Raw genomic sequence first — 17822 nt, 5'->3', positions numbered from 1 at the left:
TGACGCACAACAAAATCTTTAGATCCCTAGAGCAAGATACCTCTCCTCTATTCCTTTCTAGGTCACTGGCTAGATGAGAGAACTGAATGCACAAGGAAGAAAAACACTAGAGTGACTCTTCACCTTCTCAAGATATGAGAATTGCTACTTCTGTGTGTTAGATTTAGAGGAGGGATCTAGCTCTTTACTTATAGAGTTTTTCAACCGGCCCCTTCATCACAGACCCAAAGGTCGACTCAAAAGCCCACACCAGCTAGCCCATATTAGACTACTCAGATATGTCTTTTTCACTTATTTAGACCAATCAATTAGTCTGGTTTTATTAATTAACTACAATTACCCCATTAATATAAATCCACATGTAGAAATATTTCAATATTAGGCACGTAATAATCCATCCCCCATAAATTCAATCTTGCCTTCAAGATTGAAACACAAACATAATTCCTAATTTCTCCAAGATCCCAAATAAAAATTTTACTGAAGAAAATTTCATTTTGGTAAAGCACTGCCAAAACAATAAGAAAATGAATCTCCAAATTGGAATATTTCAAAACAACCGAATCAATCCATGAAGCAAAATACCTAGTGTCACCATTAGTCTTTTCATTATATGTCAACGTGCCAATTTCTTCTCTCTCCCAAGCCAGATGCCCTTGTTTCGTCCGTAAAGCATATTTTCTCTCTCTCTCTCTCTCTTCCTCTTTGTCTCCCTATTATTTCTCTTCTTTTTTATTTTAATTTTTAGATCATCTTTGCACGTAACAACAAAGTTGTGGCATAAGCAATATACTTTCCCTTACAAATGGGTTGCGTTGGCAGTAGGGGTGGGGGCGAGGAGATGGGTTGTGCTGACAGTAGGGATGGGGGCAGAGTTGTAGTAATGAGGATGAAGTTCAGCTGTTACTGGTTAGAAAACTCATTTCTCTTGTTTTAGAATAGAATAATCTTCCACCAATGAAGAGTATTTTGGGCATTAAATGAATATGCCTTTAAAGAACTGCGGCTGTTTGTAATACATTTTAAACTGTAGGGGAGGTTCGTGTAATTTTTTAAAACACGAGAGAGGGGAGGTGTAATAACTCTAGTAATGAGGATGAAGTTCAGCTGTTACTGGTTAGAGAACTCATTTCTCTTGTTTTAGAATAGAATAATCTTCCACCATGTTAGGGTATTTTGGACATTAAATGAAGGGAAAAAGTTCTCTATCTGGAAATGTGGCCTACGCCAACACTCCCATGAGTCTATCTTTCTCATCCCCATGTGAAAAGACACCTTTGCCCCCTTATTTTAAGGAGGAGAGAGATAGACACATGGGAGTGCTGGCGTAGGCCACACTCCCGTACAGAAAACTGCTTCCCTTAAATGAATTAGCCTTTAAAGAACGGACTGTTTGTAACACATCTTAAACTGTAGAGAAGGTTCGTGTAATCTTTGAAAACACAGGAAAGGGGATGTAATTAGGCTATAGTTCAGGGGAGGGGTGGGGTGTAATTTTCCCTATTTACTCTCCCCTGAGGTATGACTTATGTACACTTTCACCCGTGAGGTTTGGGAAATTCCACGTACCTCCCCTGCTTTCCAAACTAAGTAACATAAAGGGCCACTCCGTTAACTGTTCATGTTACTTGCTAACAGTAGGCATTTTTAGATCTTCTTATGACCAATATACCCTTACAAGGGTTAGGGTAAAGAAAAGGCAATTCCCTCTTCCATTCCTCAACTCAAACCCCTGCCGCTTGAACGAGCACCTGCAACTGCTCAAGCACACTTGCAAATCCTCAAGAACATCTGCGATTGGTCTTCAACTGAGGCAAGAACTTCTTCCATTCCTCTTCCACTTCTCAAGAAGACCTCCAAATACCGCATCATCGCGCCATTTTTGCACTGGAAGCCATAATCTGGATATTTGCTCTTTGGAAGCTACCCATCACTGGAGGAGTGATGATTTAGCAGCATAGGTCTTCATCACAACCTGGAAATCTTCACCCAAAGACACAGCAGCACCGGAATAGAACTTTTCTAGGTAAAACCCCATCCATTAATTTGAGTTTTGTTAGTTTACTTTTGCAACTCTATATAAAAAAAACTCTAAACCCAAAATTTTTGATGTATTGTACAGGATTCAGTTGCAGCAAATCCTCATCACAGCTTGCATTTCATCTTCGTGAAACCATCTCTGCACCAGAAGTCTTATTTGTAAGGTAAAACCCCAAAAAATTGATTGGGTGAAACCATCTCTGTTATATATTTCACACCCAAAATTTTTACCCAAAATTTTTGAAACCATCTCTGTTATATATTTCACACCCAAAAATTTTGATGTCTTGGCTCTCATCTTGGAATTCTATTTATTATATAGGCAGTTGTATAATTTTCATTGGATTTTATAGTGTTATAACATTATATATACTATCTATTGGATTTGTTTAGTAACCATATATGTGTAATGATGTATTTTATATACTGTATTTGTATTTTGTAGTGTTTATGTTGACAGGCATAATTGTGAAGAATGGACAGAACAGTGTGCAAAATAGTGTATCACTATGTCAATGCTCAGTCTCGAGTGGTAGATGTGGACAGATTTGGCTATCTTGAGATGATTGGTGACATATATAACACAGTACTGAGTTATATACCCAAAGATAGATCAGTGACTTTTTCTGTGAAATATATAACAGCTGATAAGAAAGAAGATAAAGTTATGGAGACTGACAGGGATGTGATGAGGATGTTTGAAATGGCTGCGAAGGAGTTGGATGACCTCATCCTGTATGTGTACAATGTGGTAGTTAGTGAGCAAACTACAAGTATTAACATAAATGGACACTCACTTTCAGTGATTGGTGGTGATGTAGTAGTTGATAGACCAGGAGCTGGAGAGCCACTAGTTTCTCCTGTTGAGTTAAGTGTTGATGAAGAGCAAAACATAAGTAGGCTTGGTGCCAATAGGAGACCAAAAGCAAGTGTAAGGAGGGGTGGTGCTACTCTACATACACCCAACTTAAGTAGGAATGGTGCCAGTGCTAGTACACCAACTTTAAGGAGAGATAGTGTCATTGTCAATACATCTGGAAAGAGAGATACTAGTATCAGTCCTACTACATCAACCATAAGGAGGGGTGGTCATATTGGTAGTACCTCTTATGTACATGCGGGAAATACTATTGCGAGGGCTGATTTTACTCACACTGTTGTGCTTGGGTCAAGGAATGATTCTCCTGATGGGGTTACATTTTACAACAAGAGCACAACAAGTATGATGGGACAACATATGTCATTTGAAAAGGTTGGCATGTCTAGTAGATGTGTAGGCATGGGTGGTGGATTTATTAAAGCTTCTACCATTAGTTCTACCAGTATTGAGGGAAATAATGATTCACCTAGCAAGATGCCTGTCAAGGATAGTATTGAAGTTCAAGAGATGAGTGACTCAATAGATAAAGATTGGGAGGTCGGAGAATCGGATGATGTATCCGAGAGTACGGATGACAAGTGGAGATGATGGAAGTGATGATGATGTGGAAAAGGATGAAGGAATGGAGGACAATATTGATGAAGATGATGATATTTCAGAATGTCAATCTGAAGGAGGAGATAATGGAAGTGATGAGGATGTGGACAAAAAGATCAGATTTGAAGTTGGTCAAGAATTTAAGAATGTGACACATTTTAGGGAGGTACTAGTTGATTATGAAGTACAAGAGGGCTTCCATGCATTGAGACAAAAAAATGAGAAATCCAAGGTTACTGCAATCTGTGAGGGGAAAGGGTGTATATGGAAGATCCATGCATCACCTCTGGCTAGGGATGGGATCACATATGTGATCAAAACACTTATTGATAAGCACACTTGCAAGAGATCTGGGGCAAACAAGCATATAAATTCAGTATGGATAGCCAAGAAACTTGCTCCCAACCTGAGGGTAAACCCATACATGAATAACAAGGTCATAGAACACTTTTTGAAAGAAAAATACAATCTGGAGTCTAATAGAATGAGACTGTACAGGGCTAAGTGGAGAGCAAGGGAAGAATTTGAAGGAAGTCATGTAAAGTCCTATAAGAAGGTGGAAAAATATGGGGAGATGGTCCGGGAAAAGAACAAGGAAAATGCTTATGTGATCCAATACCAGAATGGATGCAAATCTGGATATGAGATTGGTGGAGTCCCTGTAGTACTTCCACAGTTCAAGCACTTGTTTATATGTTTTGATGCTTGTAAACAAGGCTTTTTGAAGGGTTGTAGGCCATTCTTAGGCCTTGATGGCTGCCATTTGAAGGGGGCATTTGGTGGAGTGTTAGTGGCTACTGTTTCAGTTGAAGGAAATAATGGCATATTTCCAGTTGCATATGGTGTTGTTCAATCTGAAGACAAGGACAGCTGGCTATTCTTCTTCTATCACTTAAGAGAAACCCTGGAGAGGAATAGAGATACAGTCACAACCCCTGATATACCAATCACATTTATGACAGACAAACAAAAGGTATGATTCCAATCTATTTCATTAGGTCACAAATGTTTAAGATTGTTTGTTATTCCAATTACAATTGGTTTGTAATATGTTGTGTATTATTCTGGTTTATAGGGTCTTATTGAAGCAATATCAATCATCTACCCTGAAGCAAACCATAGACACTGCAGTAGACATTTATACAATAACTTCAAGAAGCAATTTGGAGGTGGGCCAGCATTGAGGGGTTATTTCTGGGCTACCATCAAAGCATACAATGTGTATGACTTTCAGAAGGCTATGAATGGGATAAAAGAAGAAAAGAAAGAAGCTTATGATTGGTTGATGAAGACTCCAGTTCAGATGTGGGCAAGGCATGCATTTGATCACAGAGCCAAAAGTGATCACATAACCAACAATATGACCGAGTCATTCAACCAGTGGATTGCACCCATATGGAGCAAACCAATCCTTACAATGATTGACCAAATTAGGCTGAAATTGATGTACATGCTACATTAAAGGTTGGTGAATGGCTGCAACTTTCCTGATGTCCTGACTCCTAGGAGTCCTCTAAGCTTGAAAGTTTACAAAAGAATGTGAGGTTTTGCAGACCACCAGTTGCTGGAGGAGACAAGTATGAGGTACAAGATGGCTCTCATAGGTATGTGGTGGACCTAGGAAATCTAACATGTGAATGTGGGATCTACATGGCAACTGGGTTACCATGTAGACATGTAGGTGCATGCACTCAATTTAACAAGGTTCCAGTCCTGCACTATTGTCATGCATATTACACAACAAAGACATATCTCCTAGCTGATGGGGGAGTAATTGATCCATTATCTGATCCTAATACTTTGGAAGACACTAATCTACTTCCTCCACCACTTAAATGGTCAATTGGCAGACCAAATAGATCAAGGAGGAGGGAACCTGATGAAGCCCGTAAAGAAGATATAAGGAAGAGGTCCACCACTGTTAGATGTAGTAAATGTCATTCCTTTAATCATAACAAAAGGACATGCAAAGGAGGACCAGTAAAAGGCAAGAGACCATCTACTTCAAAAACTATTGGTGTCAAGGTACCCAGACTAACTAACCAAATTCTATTTCAATTTAAGTCTATTTATTTAAAGTTAGGGTATCCTTCTGATTATTTGTTTTGTTGGTGCAATTGTAGAGGAAAGCAAGTAGTAATATACATGTTGATACTACACCCTCTCAGAGGGTTACCAGATCATCTCAACAATCTCAACAATCTTCTACATCTGCACTTACAACTGAACAAGATAAGGTTCAAAAAAGAATGGAAGTCAAGGCTGCTAAACTGAAGGCAAAGAGAGATGGCCAAAGAAAGCCATAACCAAGGTGGTTACTTTCCAGGAAAGGTATGGGTATGATTTTTAATTGTTGCAAGTCTAACAGCAAAGGTTGTGATGTTAATTTGAGGTATTATTTCCTTGTAAAGAGATGGAAGTGATTTGCTAAGATTGACATCTTCAGAAGCTGAGTTAAGTTGCTGATCTGCAGAGTTGCTGGTTTCATTTGCTTCATTGCTGAGTTGGTGATTTGCAGAGTTGTTGAGTTCAAACAATGAAGATGGATGTTTAATGCTTCATTGTTGATCATGTGCTGATGTCTGGAGTTATTATGAAAGAATTTAGGAATTGAGTTGGTGATTTGTGTGTTAGAAAACTTTAGTCTGATTTTCTGTTTTAAACAATTTGGTTGTGGATGTAAGTGTTTGAGAACATGTTTTAAATGATGGGATTAGATGTAAGGTGACATTTAGTATTATGTTTGAAACAATTTCAGTTTTATGGAAGTGTGAAGATGAAGGAGGTTCTATGTAATGATTGAAAGTACAATTTGGTTTTCTTGAATTGTCTTATGTTAAATGGCATTTCAATGCAACCTCCCATTTGCTTGAAAAGTATTATGTTTGGTCAGTTGAACTAACAACAAGTTTGACTATGCATTTGGTTATCCTTTTCATATACTTGAGAAAATATTCACTTGGTCAATTGAACATTTAAACAGATTAATGAGTTTTTGAAAGATGTAATCCAAGTATAATAAACATCTCATATGCTCAAGTACGAACTAATCCACCATTCCTTGATGCCATAAAGTTTTAACATAAAATTGTCCACTCCCCTTCCCAAACATACATCACTTCTTCACAACAATTACAACCAAATTGAAGACAAACAAAGCAACCATTATTAGACATATTGTTTTCATTTCAGCATTTGATTTTTCTAGGGCCTTCACTCTAGTCTTTAGACTGCGTAACTCTTCCTTCCTCTGTTGTTCCCTCCTCTGATTGTCTTCTAGACTATTTTCAGCCACAATATTTGGTGCATCATTGGTGTTGGTCACTCCTGGTTCATCCATGTTAGTACACCACCATTGGAAGAAGTTGCAGCCACCCTTGTTTTTGTCTGCACAGTTGTAATAAAGCCTATTCGGGTTGTCTGCCGAGTTTGGGATCCTCACAGCATCTCTTTTTCTACAAAAACACTGCTTGTTTTCAAACCTTAAGTACCTTGAATTGCTCTCATTCACACCGGTAGCAGACATCTTACCTGCAAAAAATACCAATTTCAAACTTCAAGTGCCTTGAATTGATCATTGGGTATAACTCAAATTGCTGTACACAAGAAGCACTAAATATTTTCTGCAAGTTTTGGGAGCAGGGGTATAAAGCAAATGAACATCAATGGGGGCCATAATAAAATAGTTTACCTTTTCCAGAATATTAGGGGCTTTTTTCTAGAACTGAACATTGCTTACAAATGAACAAGATGGGTTTTGTCATCTTGGGGCAAGTTGTTTGGATTCTTTCTAGCTAGCTAATTGATCAAGTACTCATATCAATAACAATGCAATTAAGCAACTTAACTTATGACTGTATTTGTTCCTTTAATTTAGAATGATGGTTTAAAAGAACCACAACCCTTTTCCTAACACTATCAGGCATTAATCAAAGATGTTTATTCACAGCTAATATGGATCTCCACAAACCCTATTTCAATTCAAATGAAATATCACAAATTGGTTGAAATACTTACAGCCAAAATCCTTTCAACTTGCAGGTGCCAAATCAAAGTTGGAAGGAGTTGCCGCAGCCAAATCGAGATTTGATGAGTTGCAATTACCAAACAAAAAATGGGAGTTGTAGGTGGGGATGAGTTGGAGGTGCCAAACCTAGTGAGGTTGCAGGTAGGGATGAGTTGGAGGTGCCAAACCGACTGAGGTTGCAGGTTCCAAACAGAGGAACGAATTGTAGGTGGACTAGTTACAGGTGACTAATGCGATTCCTTCAAAGGGCACAAATCCAGGTTGAATCCAGGCTTTCCTCGAAGGTGTAGTAGCAGCGGCAAGGGTATGTTGTTTAAGCTCGGTGGCAAGAAGCTCACCACCAATGGTGGTGCCCTAGGTGGTGTAGCAGCGGCTAATTTCGGTCCATTGTGAAGAATGGAGCTCAAAAGAGGAAGTAATGAAGAAATAAAACTTTAACGTTTAATAAGGGCATTTTGGTCAGACAAAATAAAACTTTAACGTTTGATGCCCTCAGTTAACGGAGTGGCCTTTTATATTATTTAGTTTGGAAAGCAGGGGAGGTACGTGGAATTTCCCACACCTCACGGGTGAAAATGTACATAAGTCATACCTCAGGGGAGGTACGTGATATTTTCCCTTTATTTTAATGGCGAAGAAAGAAAAACTGTTCCTTTTACAACGATCAAAATTCGCAACATCTGTCGTTTATCTTCGTGTTGTCTCTTCTCCGGAGGTGATGAGAGTATCGACAGCTCCATATCTCTTGCAGCACAAATTCGTCTTTGTTTCGTCAACCGGAAAAGGAGGCATTTTTGGTGCTTTGACTGAAGCTTTTTGACACTGTTACCTTTTCTTTCTGAGCAAATGGAATATAGAAGACGAAGAAGAAACAGAAGATTAAGAACGTATCTGCTTCATGTTTCTTCAAAGCTGTCGTGTTAAATCCCTCAGGATCGGTAGTTTACCTTATATGACACCAGATTCTGGAGCTTACAACAGACTCTGTTTCATCAGGTAGGACCATTGCTTCCTGTCTTTTTTATTTCTTTTTTGTTTCATTCATAAAATTTCATGGCTTAAAGTTTGTACTTATACCTTAAATTTTTTTTTATTCTAATTTGTAGCTTCTTCATTGTTTCGTATTTGAGTCTCGTGGACATTTCTCAGACTTTCCATTAAAGGGCTTCCCTGCTATGTGGTTCTGAACAATGAGCTGGGGTTAGGTGCACCAGTAAAACCTGTTGGCGTGAGAGAAGAGGTGGCAATTTATCTTACGTTTGAAAGTTAGTAATCTAAATAATGTCTCATTTAATTAGATCATTGTGCAGACCAATATGGTTCCAGCTTATATGGATTTTCTTTTTCTTTTTCTGAAGGGCGCCTTTAAAACCCTTTTCTTAGAGAGAAGAGTAGATGGGTAGGAACTAAGTCAAAATTTGGAGGCTCAAATTCATGAGGAGAACCAGGCCTGTTCCATATATTAGCACCAGCCCCTTTAAAGAGCTGAATGTCTATGTCCCTTTTCTAGTTGTCAAACTACCAAAGATGGTTAATTATTACAATTTAGTAGCTTTGTTGCTTGTCACATAAAAAATGAAAAAAGAAAAAGAAAAACCAAAAGTGGTTTTATGTAACCAGAAGCTCAACAAGTAGGAGCACCCACCCTGAATAAACTCACACACACACACACACAAGAGAGAGAGAGAGAGAGAGCTGCCTCACACTCATACAACAACAACAGCAACAACAACAATATCCTAGCCTTATCCCAACTAAATGGGAGTTGGCTACATGGTTCCTTGCTCTCCAATCAGCTCTATTCGAAGTGAAACAAGATACAAAGCCTAAGCTATGCATGTCTTTCCTCACCGCTTCACCAAGGGTTATTTTTAGGCCTGCCATTTGCTCTTTTAGTTCTTTCAATCTGAATCAAATAACTCCTCCGAAATGGAGCATCCCATTTGAAAGTGGAAAATGATCTTATTTTAAGATCATTTTCCACTTTCAAATATTTTAAAAAAAAAAAGACAAATTAGGAATCTCCAATTTTAGGTTGTGTTGGGAGAGTTGTTGATCGACTTAAACATCCTAAAAACAAGGATGACTGATTACAGCCAAACTTTCCCATACGCATGCTATGTGGAGTATCCTAAACAGACATAAAATTAAATAAAATAAAACAAACTACTTAAATTATGGTTTGACTCAGAGTTCATAATCCTGCCAATTACTATCACCTTAATGACAAAATAAAGAGAAGATACGATCATATGACTCCAACTAAGCCCCACGGTTTGGGGAAGAGAAGGTTCCAGGAAATCTGGAATCCTTGGAACCACAAGCTATGTAAAATCTTCTAGTTGGGCCCCACTTATTGGATAAACTTTATCTGTTCACCAAACCAGATCTGAACTATCTATTGAACCAAGACCATAGTTTGAATCAGAATTTTAACCAACCCAATCCAAACCAAACCTTTCTTGCATTATGGGGTGACTGATTATTTGGCAAAGCAAAGGGTGGTTCAACCAGTATTATGTTTTTGGAGATGATATTCCTCTGATATGTTGCAGTTGTGGGATGGGTTTCTTCTATCAGGTTCTTAATTAGATGATTATGCTCATTCCCTGGTAATGCAGTTTAAGATTGTAATTTCTAAAAGGATTCTAGAACTAGAAGCATAAATCTACTAACAGTTTGGGATCGAAGTTGAATAGATAGGAACTAATATAGGACCTGAATGGAAGAATGGTAGGAGAGATTATATAGTTCTGAATTTAGTTGTTGGATTAAGCCCAAAATATGGTCGAGTGTCGAGGTATTTCAGGCCTATCAGTCTATATGAGAATCTTGGAAGTCAGAATTCAATTTAGATGAATCCCAGTTTGCTTAGTTTCCAAGCCATATTAAAAAAACTGAGAAATTATAGCAAGTATGGGTGGTCTGATGACTCTGATCTAAGGAACTGTTTAGATATGATGTAAACAGAATCCAATAACCAGATTTTGATTTTCAGTAATAATATCCGGCAAGAAACAAGTATAATAGTGAATTCAAATTGATGGATAGGAGAGGAAGGGAGAGAATATAAGAAATCAGAAGTAGAAGAAGAAGAATAGAAGAAAGGAAAGTAGTAGAGGTCACACCTGAAGAAGAAAAATGAACAGAACTACAAGAAGAAGCAGTTAGCCAATCCCGTGGCTACTGTTCAACACCAAAACTCTTAAGAAAACTCAATTTCCTTTGTTCAAAATCATGCTAATTGATGGGGTATGGTATACATATATATAGCCCTTTGAAATTTCTAATTAGACTAATAAAAAGTCTGCTAATGACTATCCCACCTGACTTGTCTTACTAGACTCAAAACAGAAATCTTAATAAATTATTTAGTATCCTAACCTAATTTAAGCATTTAACGAATCTTATGTACTGACTTCACCTCCACTTTATGGGTTTATTAAGTAGGCCAGTGACAATGAAATCCAAGAAAATAAAGGACAAACCTATAATGTAACTACTTAAAGCTTGTTTTTAGCCCATTGGACTACTACCTGCCCCTTGTGGGCCTTCTAGACTTATGCCTAGTCATCCATACAGAATCATAGTATAATGCAACTGCATCACCTGGTTAGAGGATTGCTTCTTGCTGTTGTTGATGTTCTACTGAATTGTACTTTACATCTTTTGAGTATCAATAAATTTTACATTAAAAAAAATAGAAACATTCAAGAAGGATCAATGAGTTGAGAGATGTTGTGATGCAGGAGATAATTACACTTCTTAGCTGCCTTGATAATCCTATCTTTTCTCCTGCGGCTGTTCTTGTGGTTGGATTGCAGCAACAAGAAATTGTAATTTCATTAATCGAAATATATGCAAGTACAACTGGAATGAGATCATGCCTCCCGCAACAGTACACAAAAACTGTGCATTAGAAAACATCCCAGAAAAAACTGGATGCATCAATTAAAGCACGGAATCCCAGGTGGAAGAGAAACAGATCCTAGTTATCCAATTATTTTAGGCACATGGCGACCTAAAGAAAACTTGCAAGTTATACAAAACATTACATATATCAACATAACCACACCTCAAAATGCCTTCTTTCAATAGGTTTTGCATACATTGTACAATTAGATGTGGCCCTATGTAAAGCACTTCTCTTCCTAACCCTTCATGTGCTAAGGTACTTTGCAATGACTTGGTAGATTCTAGCAAATGAGTTTCCACTATCTAGAGCAGGACCTTAATACCCTGCAGACCTTAATCGTAATCAGGCTCCCAACATCAATGGCTATATGTCAGGTACTTGACCAATACGCCAAAAGTGTGTTAAATCAAGCTCTTTAACCTATCCCATACTAAGCTGGCCCAATCTAGTACCCATCGAACAGGACTCCATGAAGCTGATGTCAAGGTTTGAGAAACAAAAATATCATCAAATACACTTAACTCTACAATCACTTGCCTCATTCTGTAGAAAAGGGTAAGGAGGTTGACTCCCACAAAAAGTTTGATTTGTGGAGCCGAATAATAACTTAGTGATGGTCCTTTCTTCAAGAAGGAATATGGAGGATGACAAGTTAGTAACTTTGATATTTGATTACTTCAGTCAAACTTTCAACCAAAGTGAGTTCATGTCTTCTGAATATCTCACTAGGCTAAATAGAGATCATTACTGGAGTTCAGAGTAATCTTAAACTTTCTGTTCTGCTATTTAACAAAATTCTGAAATAAAAGAAAAACAGCAACAGAACAAAATCTATAATCAACGCAAAACAGCAACCAAATTAATTGGTTTATTATCTGTCAAATCCTTGAACCCAGAACCCACCCCATTCTTTCAACCTATTCACTCGTTTTTACCCCAATCATACCAGTGAAGAATCCTTAATCCATCATTGTCACTTATTCTACCAAGTCCTGATTTCTCTAATCCTAAACCCAAATTTCGCCCCAAGGCTGGTTTTGAGCAAAGTAAAAAGAAGAGTACGTTAGAATTGAGGGAAATATATTTAAGATAGAATTGCTGCTGGCTGTTTGGTCTGTCATGAAAAGTAGAAACTGAAGTGAACTACCGACTCTAAAAATGTTTTGAGAGAGTGATTTTGCCATCCAAATTGGATGGAAAGTCTACAAAATGAAAGACTAGTAGGCAACCAGACATGGAGAAAATTAACATTCTGTTGGAAGGTGCTTTTATTTTCACCTCCCATCTAGATAATGTTCTGTACTTACCAGGGGAGCAGGTACAATTTCAGATAGAAAGCATTTTTATGTGCATTTAGTTGCTTAGAAAAAAAAAAAAAAATTCCAAGAGAGGAATGCTTTCTATCAAAACAGTGCTTTTAGGACTGTTTGTCGTACTCTATAACAGTCAATTGAATCTTCCCTACTTGGAAGATTTTACTCGCTATTTCAGCTACAATATGTTGAGCACATGATGCATTGTGCTACTGCTGTCATTGTTGTCAACACACTCAGTCAAAGGCAGAGCATGTGATAAAACTTAGCCTTCATGATTTTGGAAAAAAACCACCTATGCCCATCTCAGTTTGGTCTCCCATTCTACTTCCATCAAAGTTTAGTTTGAGACTCTTGCGTCCAGGGAGGCTTCCATTCGTGCTGTGCAATCTTCAAAGCAGGATTTGATCAAGCCACCAATCCTGAAGCCAAGGCAGGCTACGGCATGAAATCTTATTCTGATGCATGATGTTGGATTGGGCTTAAAATCAACCCATAGTTTGATGCTGATGTTGATAACATGTCCATAAATTTGGAGTTTAATGAACTCTGCCACATGGCAAAATATCTGTCGTCTGGGAATTCCCCCCTAGACTGCCCTGCTGGCCTAGGTTCCCTGCTCCCTGTAGAAAAAGAACTATTGCAGTTTCATCAATTATTTTCATAATGTTATTCATGTGTGTTTGTCCAAATATTACTTATATTTGTTCTTTTTTCCTGTCTTCTCCTGCTCATTGAACTTCTGTATGCCATTCCTATTCCTCATACTTATTGATTTGCCTCATTACCATTTTTATGTAACTTGCTCTGGTCAATTTCTTTTTTCTTGCAGGATAATGTCCGTACGGTATTAGATGCGGCCAGTGAGATGCCAGATAATGAATTAATCCTTCAAAAACATTTTACAGCTGTGCTTTCATCTGTCTGGCGAGCGAGAACCCGCTCTGACCACAGGCAAACCTTTTCATCATCTTCCAGTAACGGCTTTCATTTTGGTGGTAAGTTCTTGACCTCTGCCACGAACCAGATTACTGAGATATCCACTAGAAGATCATTAGAAAAGATGAACCTGGCAATTTTAGGACAGAGCAGCAAGTTAGTAGCAGTTGCCGTCCAAGATGTTAGCAGGGGTATGGACATGAAAACGCTGCATTTTTTTTTTTCAGTTGGTGTTCTTTCATTGGGATACATACATGAAAGTAAAGAGTGCAGGGTCAAACATGTGAACCTGTCTGTTTAAACTACCTAATGGAACACAAAATCTCGATTCTTGGCTGGTCGAAACCAGTGTGGGCACCAAGTTCTTGATCCTTGATCAGGAGGCCAACTCAGCCTCCATAAGCACCAAGTCACGCAATTGTTCCAGTAGAGAGGAGTTTATCCAGATACCATTCAAGTCAGCTCAACCATGAAAAGTCCCTCATTCATGTGATTTCTATTTTAAGGCAAAATAGAAGTGGTTGATCCAGGTCCTCCTGGTTTGTTTAACTAATACCTAGCCCATCTTACCCACCAGAAACTGCGCCTTTTTTTCAGATTTCCAAGTGTTGGTTTAAATGATTAAGATGACACATCTACTAGGAAAATCACATGAATGAGGGACTTTTCATGGTTGAACTGACTTGAATGGTATCTGGATAAACTCTTCTCCACTGGAACAATTGTGACTTGGTGCTTACGGAGGCTGAGTTGGCCTCCTGATCAAGGATCAAGAACTTGGTGCCCACACTGGTTTCGACCAGCCAGAAACCGAAATTTCCCAGGTTTCGACTATATCTCGGTCAAAACTTGGTAATTTCTCCAAGCCAACTTGAAACCTTGGTTTCGAGATGCAGAATTTATTTTTTTTTTGTCATGGTTCTTGTTGTGTTGCCTATGTTTTGATATTTTGAACCTAATCCATGCATTAGTTTCACATAGAGAACACTCAAAATAATATTTGCGGTTTACTGTTCTTGGACATGGTATCGAATAAGGTTTGACCGGAACATAACTCCTTCAATATATATTAGTTTTAAGCAATCTTAGATTTGTTGGAAATCTTTCCAACAAATCCAAGATTGCATAAATTTGATTTATATTGAAGGAGTTATGTTCATAGTTATCAAGGCGGGAATGCGACAATAGCGTTTTAGAGGGAAAAAAAGCAAGGCGACACCGCCATGGCGGCAAGGCGCCTGCCATGGTGCCCAAGGCGTCGACCAAGGAATCTAGGCGCATTGGCGACGCCTTAATAACAATGGTTATATTCCGGTCAAACTTAATTTGGTGTGCGAAGATGCTGTTTAGAATCGCTTTGAATGGAAATAAATTTTTAGACATCAAAATAAATGAATATTTTACCGCTTCTTTTGGTTTTTAGTAATGTTTTATCATATTAAGATTTATGGAATTTTTAGACTTGAGAAAAACCCAAACATCTAAAAGTTGAAAATCGTACTTAACGCCGAAAATCCAAATTTTTGTTCTTGAATTTGGGGGTTGACTTTTTATCCTTCTAGAATTTGATTTTTTAAACTATTTTTACTGGATTCATATAGGGGGGTATTTGCTTATTTATGAATAATATCTTAAGTAAATGAAATAAATGTCTGTCCTTGTTTCGAGCCAGGTTTACTCAAGTTTCGATGGGGATAAGAGAATTTATATAGGTGTTTAGGTTGAAACTTGCGAAATTACCGAAATATGGTCTAAACAGGGTTGAAACCTGTCGAAACCAAGCAAAACCAGGTTGAATTTAAAGTCGACCCACATCTCCTCTTGGTAGGCTGCGAAACCGAGTTCTTCTTCCATGCTCCTGAAGTTGTGGCCTGGTCTTTTGATCTATTCCTGATTAGTATTGGAATAACTGCCCTTTGAGTTGTTCCATATTTTTTCAGAATCTTCTCAAAAACATAGGTCCAATTGCAGTTATTGGGAAAAGGGTATTGGATCTGAATTTGTCTCAGGTTCTAACTTAAAGGGCTGCCAACATTGGGCTTAAGATATCCAATGCTATGGCTGCCTTTTGAACTGTGAAGCTACTTGTCTGACTCATCTCACAGTATTTACTAGTATGTCATGATTTCTCACTTTCAGGTTATCATCAAGAGCTTGCTTTGAAGGTGAAGGCCTGGTTTGGGCTCTGTCAGCTTTTCCAACTAGTGACGTTAGATCTTGATTGACTTCAAAACCACAATCTTTGGGAAAACACAAGGCTTCAGTCTCGGACTTGATCAAGCCTCCAAAATCCAAGTTTCAAAGAACTACAGTGGAGCCTAGTGACGTGGATCAGCACCTACTCAGTAGACCAGTACTTCCATCACCTCAAATGTTGGCTTCCCCTAATCCTTTTAGAAGTTTTGATCTCCCAGCCCCTACCACCACTGAGTCTGTTGGCAACAATAACAATGGTGACTTCACTAGCGTGGACGAAAATATATTTCCAGAGACGGAGATTTTCGACAGAGTCCCACATTGCTATGACCCAGATTTCGTCTCGGGCCTTGATGATTGCGTACCACCGTGGGAAAATTTGGACATTGGGTAATCTTGAGACATGGAATTGGCTTACCCTGTCGCACAACTTGCTCCCCAATTCTGCCGGGGCAGCAGTTTTAATCCTTTGACATTGCCTCAGTCTGCTGATCAATGAATTGACTAGGGGTACAAATTCTTTTGGAGGTGGATGATAATGGTGGGCATGACATGTTTGGTCCCTGTTTACACATTGGAGGTGGTATGGATCAGGGGAAAAGGGTGGAGGCGGAGGATGTACAATAATAGGGTTGCAGGAAAATGTGAGACCCCCATAATCTTTGTAATTTATTACCACAGGGAAATATGTTCATTTGTGCTTAATTTGGAAGTTTTTGGATGCCTATTACCCAAGGAAAGGGGAGAAGAAGAAGAAATGTATCGAGAAAGAATGAGAATGGGGAAAAAATTGTTTACTGCACTGTGACGTCAAGCAGTGGAATCAAGGAGTAGTTGCATTTTACATCTCTAGTACAGAGTGGCTGTTGGAAGTCCCGAGTCCCAAATGCCATTTCAAGTGATTTAGAGATATTTCTTGTAAGTAATAAAATGTGAAGTGAATGCTTCAGATCAGGTAGCACAGAACCAGGGGAGGGAGAGAATCAAATGTTTTGTATGAAAATTTATGTTTTTCTGTTTTCCCAAAAACATATTATTTGGTTATGTAAATACAAGCTAACCCAGAATGATGACTTAGGAGTTTGAACATTGCTTGGTGAACTGGTTTGAGATCAATGAACAACTAGCAGTTCAGTTGATGTCCAGATTCTCTGCATATTATATTTGTCCACCTCACCCCTAACTAATAAGAAATTTATGAGCCCAAAAGCTTGTATAATACTAGGATCAATCAGAAACAATTTGGATAATAAATGATGGGGAAGTGTTTTCTGTCCATGAGTGTGGTTCCTACTCCTGCGTGAGACCTGACCAATGCCCCCCCCCGGTCTGGTTAAACACTTAACCTATGGATAATAAAAGAAGGTTAACTGGTCGTGTTGTTCTTGCGCCCAAAACATCGGTAGGGTAAAAGTATCGCCCTGCCTCCCATGAAATAAAAAATTACATCTATGTTGATGCCCTGTCCAAATGATATAAAAGAAAAAATCGTAATACAAAGTGGATAATATGATTCAATGTTATAATCCCTCTTTCTTTGGTTTGATAGTGAAAGTACAAGATCACTAACTCTGTTGCGTATACGTTCGCTAGCGCCTGGCTGTATCTCTCCTCTCTTATTCTGCCCCCTATTGTATGAGAGAGAGAGAGAGATAGACACAAAGTAGAGCGTACTACAATGTATCAAATCCCAGCTGGCTGAATCAATGAGATTTACTCTTGTACGGGATGTGGGTCCCACAGTAGACCCTGCTGACCCAATGGGCTTAGATCCCCCTATGCATGAGGCCGTGGGGATGCTCCTTAAAGGCATGTCAACGTAGAATTCCTCAAGAGTCCTCTGTGTCTGCTGGTCTCAAGTTAAGTCCACAATCAAATTACTCATCCAAGCTGGACCATACTATCTCTGTGGCT

At 38.5% G+C, this 17822-nt stretch overlaps 1 protein-coding gene across 1 annotated transcript; it reads left to right on the top strand.

Moving 5' to 3' along the window:
- Window positions 1-3542: 3542 nt before the first annotated feature.
- LOC122668643 lies at window positions 3543-5823 on the top strand. Its single transcript, XM_043865181.1, has 4 exons — window positions 3543-4490; window positions 4593-4963; window positions 5071-5542; window positions 5641-5823. Exons 1-4 carry the CDS (start codon window positions 3543-3545, stop codon window positions 5821-5823), a joined length of 1974 nt encoding a protein of 657 aa, XP_043721116.1.
- The last annotated feature ends 11999 nt before the right edge of the window (window positions 5824-17822 follow it).

This window comes from Telopea speciosissima, chromosome 7, assembly GCF_018873765.1.
Source record: "Telopea speciosissima isolate NSW1024214 ecotype Mountain lineage chromosome 7, Tspe_v1, whole genome shotgun sequence".
Lineage (NCBI taxonomy): Eukaryota > Viridiplantae > Streptophyta > Magnoliopsida > Proteales > Proteaceae > Telopea > Telopea speciosissima.
The sequence above is the reverse complement of the archived record's forward strand: the minus strand, read 5'-3'. Positions and strand labels throughout refer to the sequence as shown.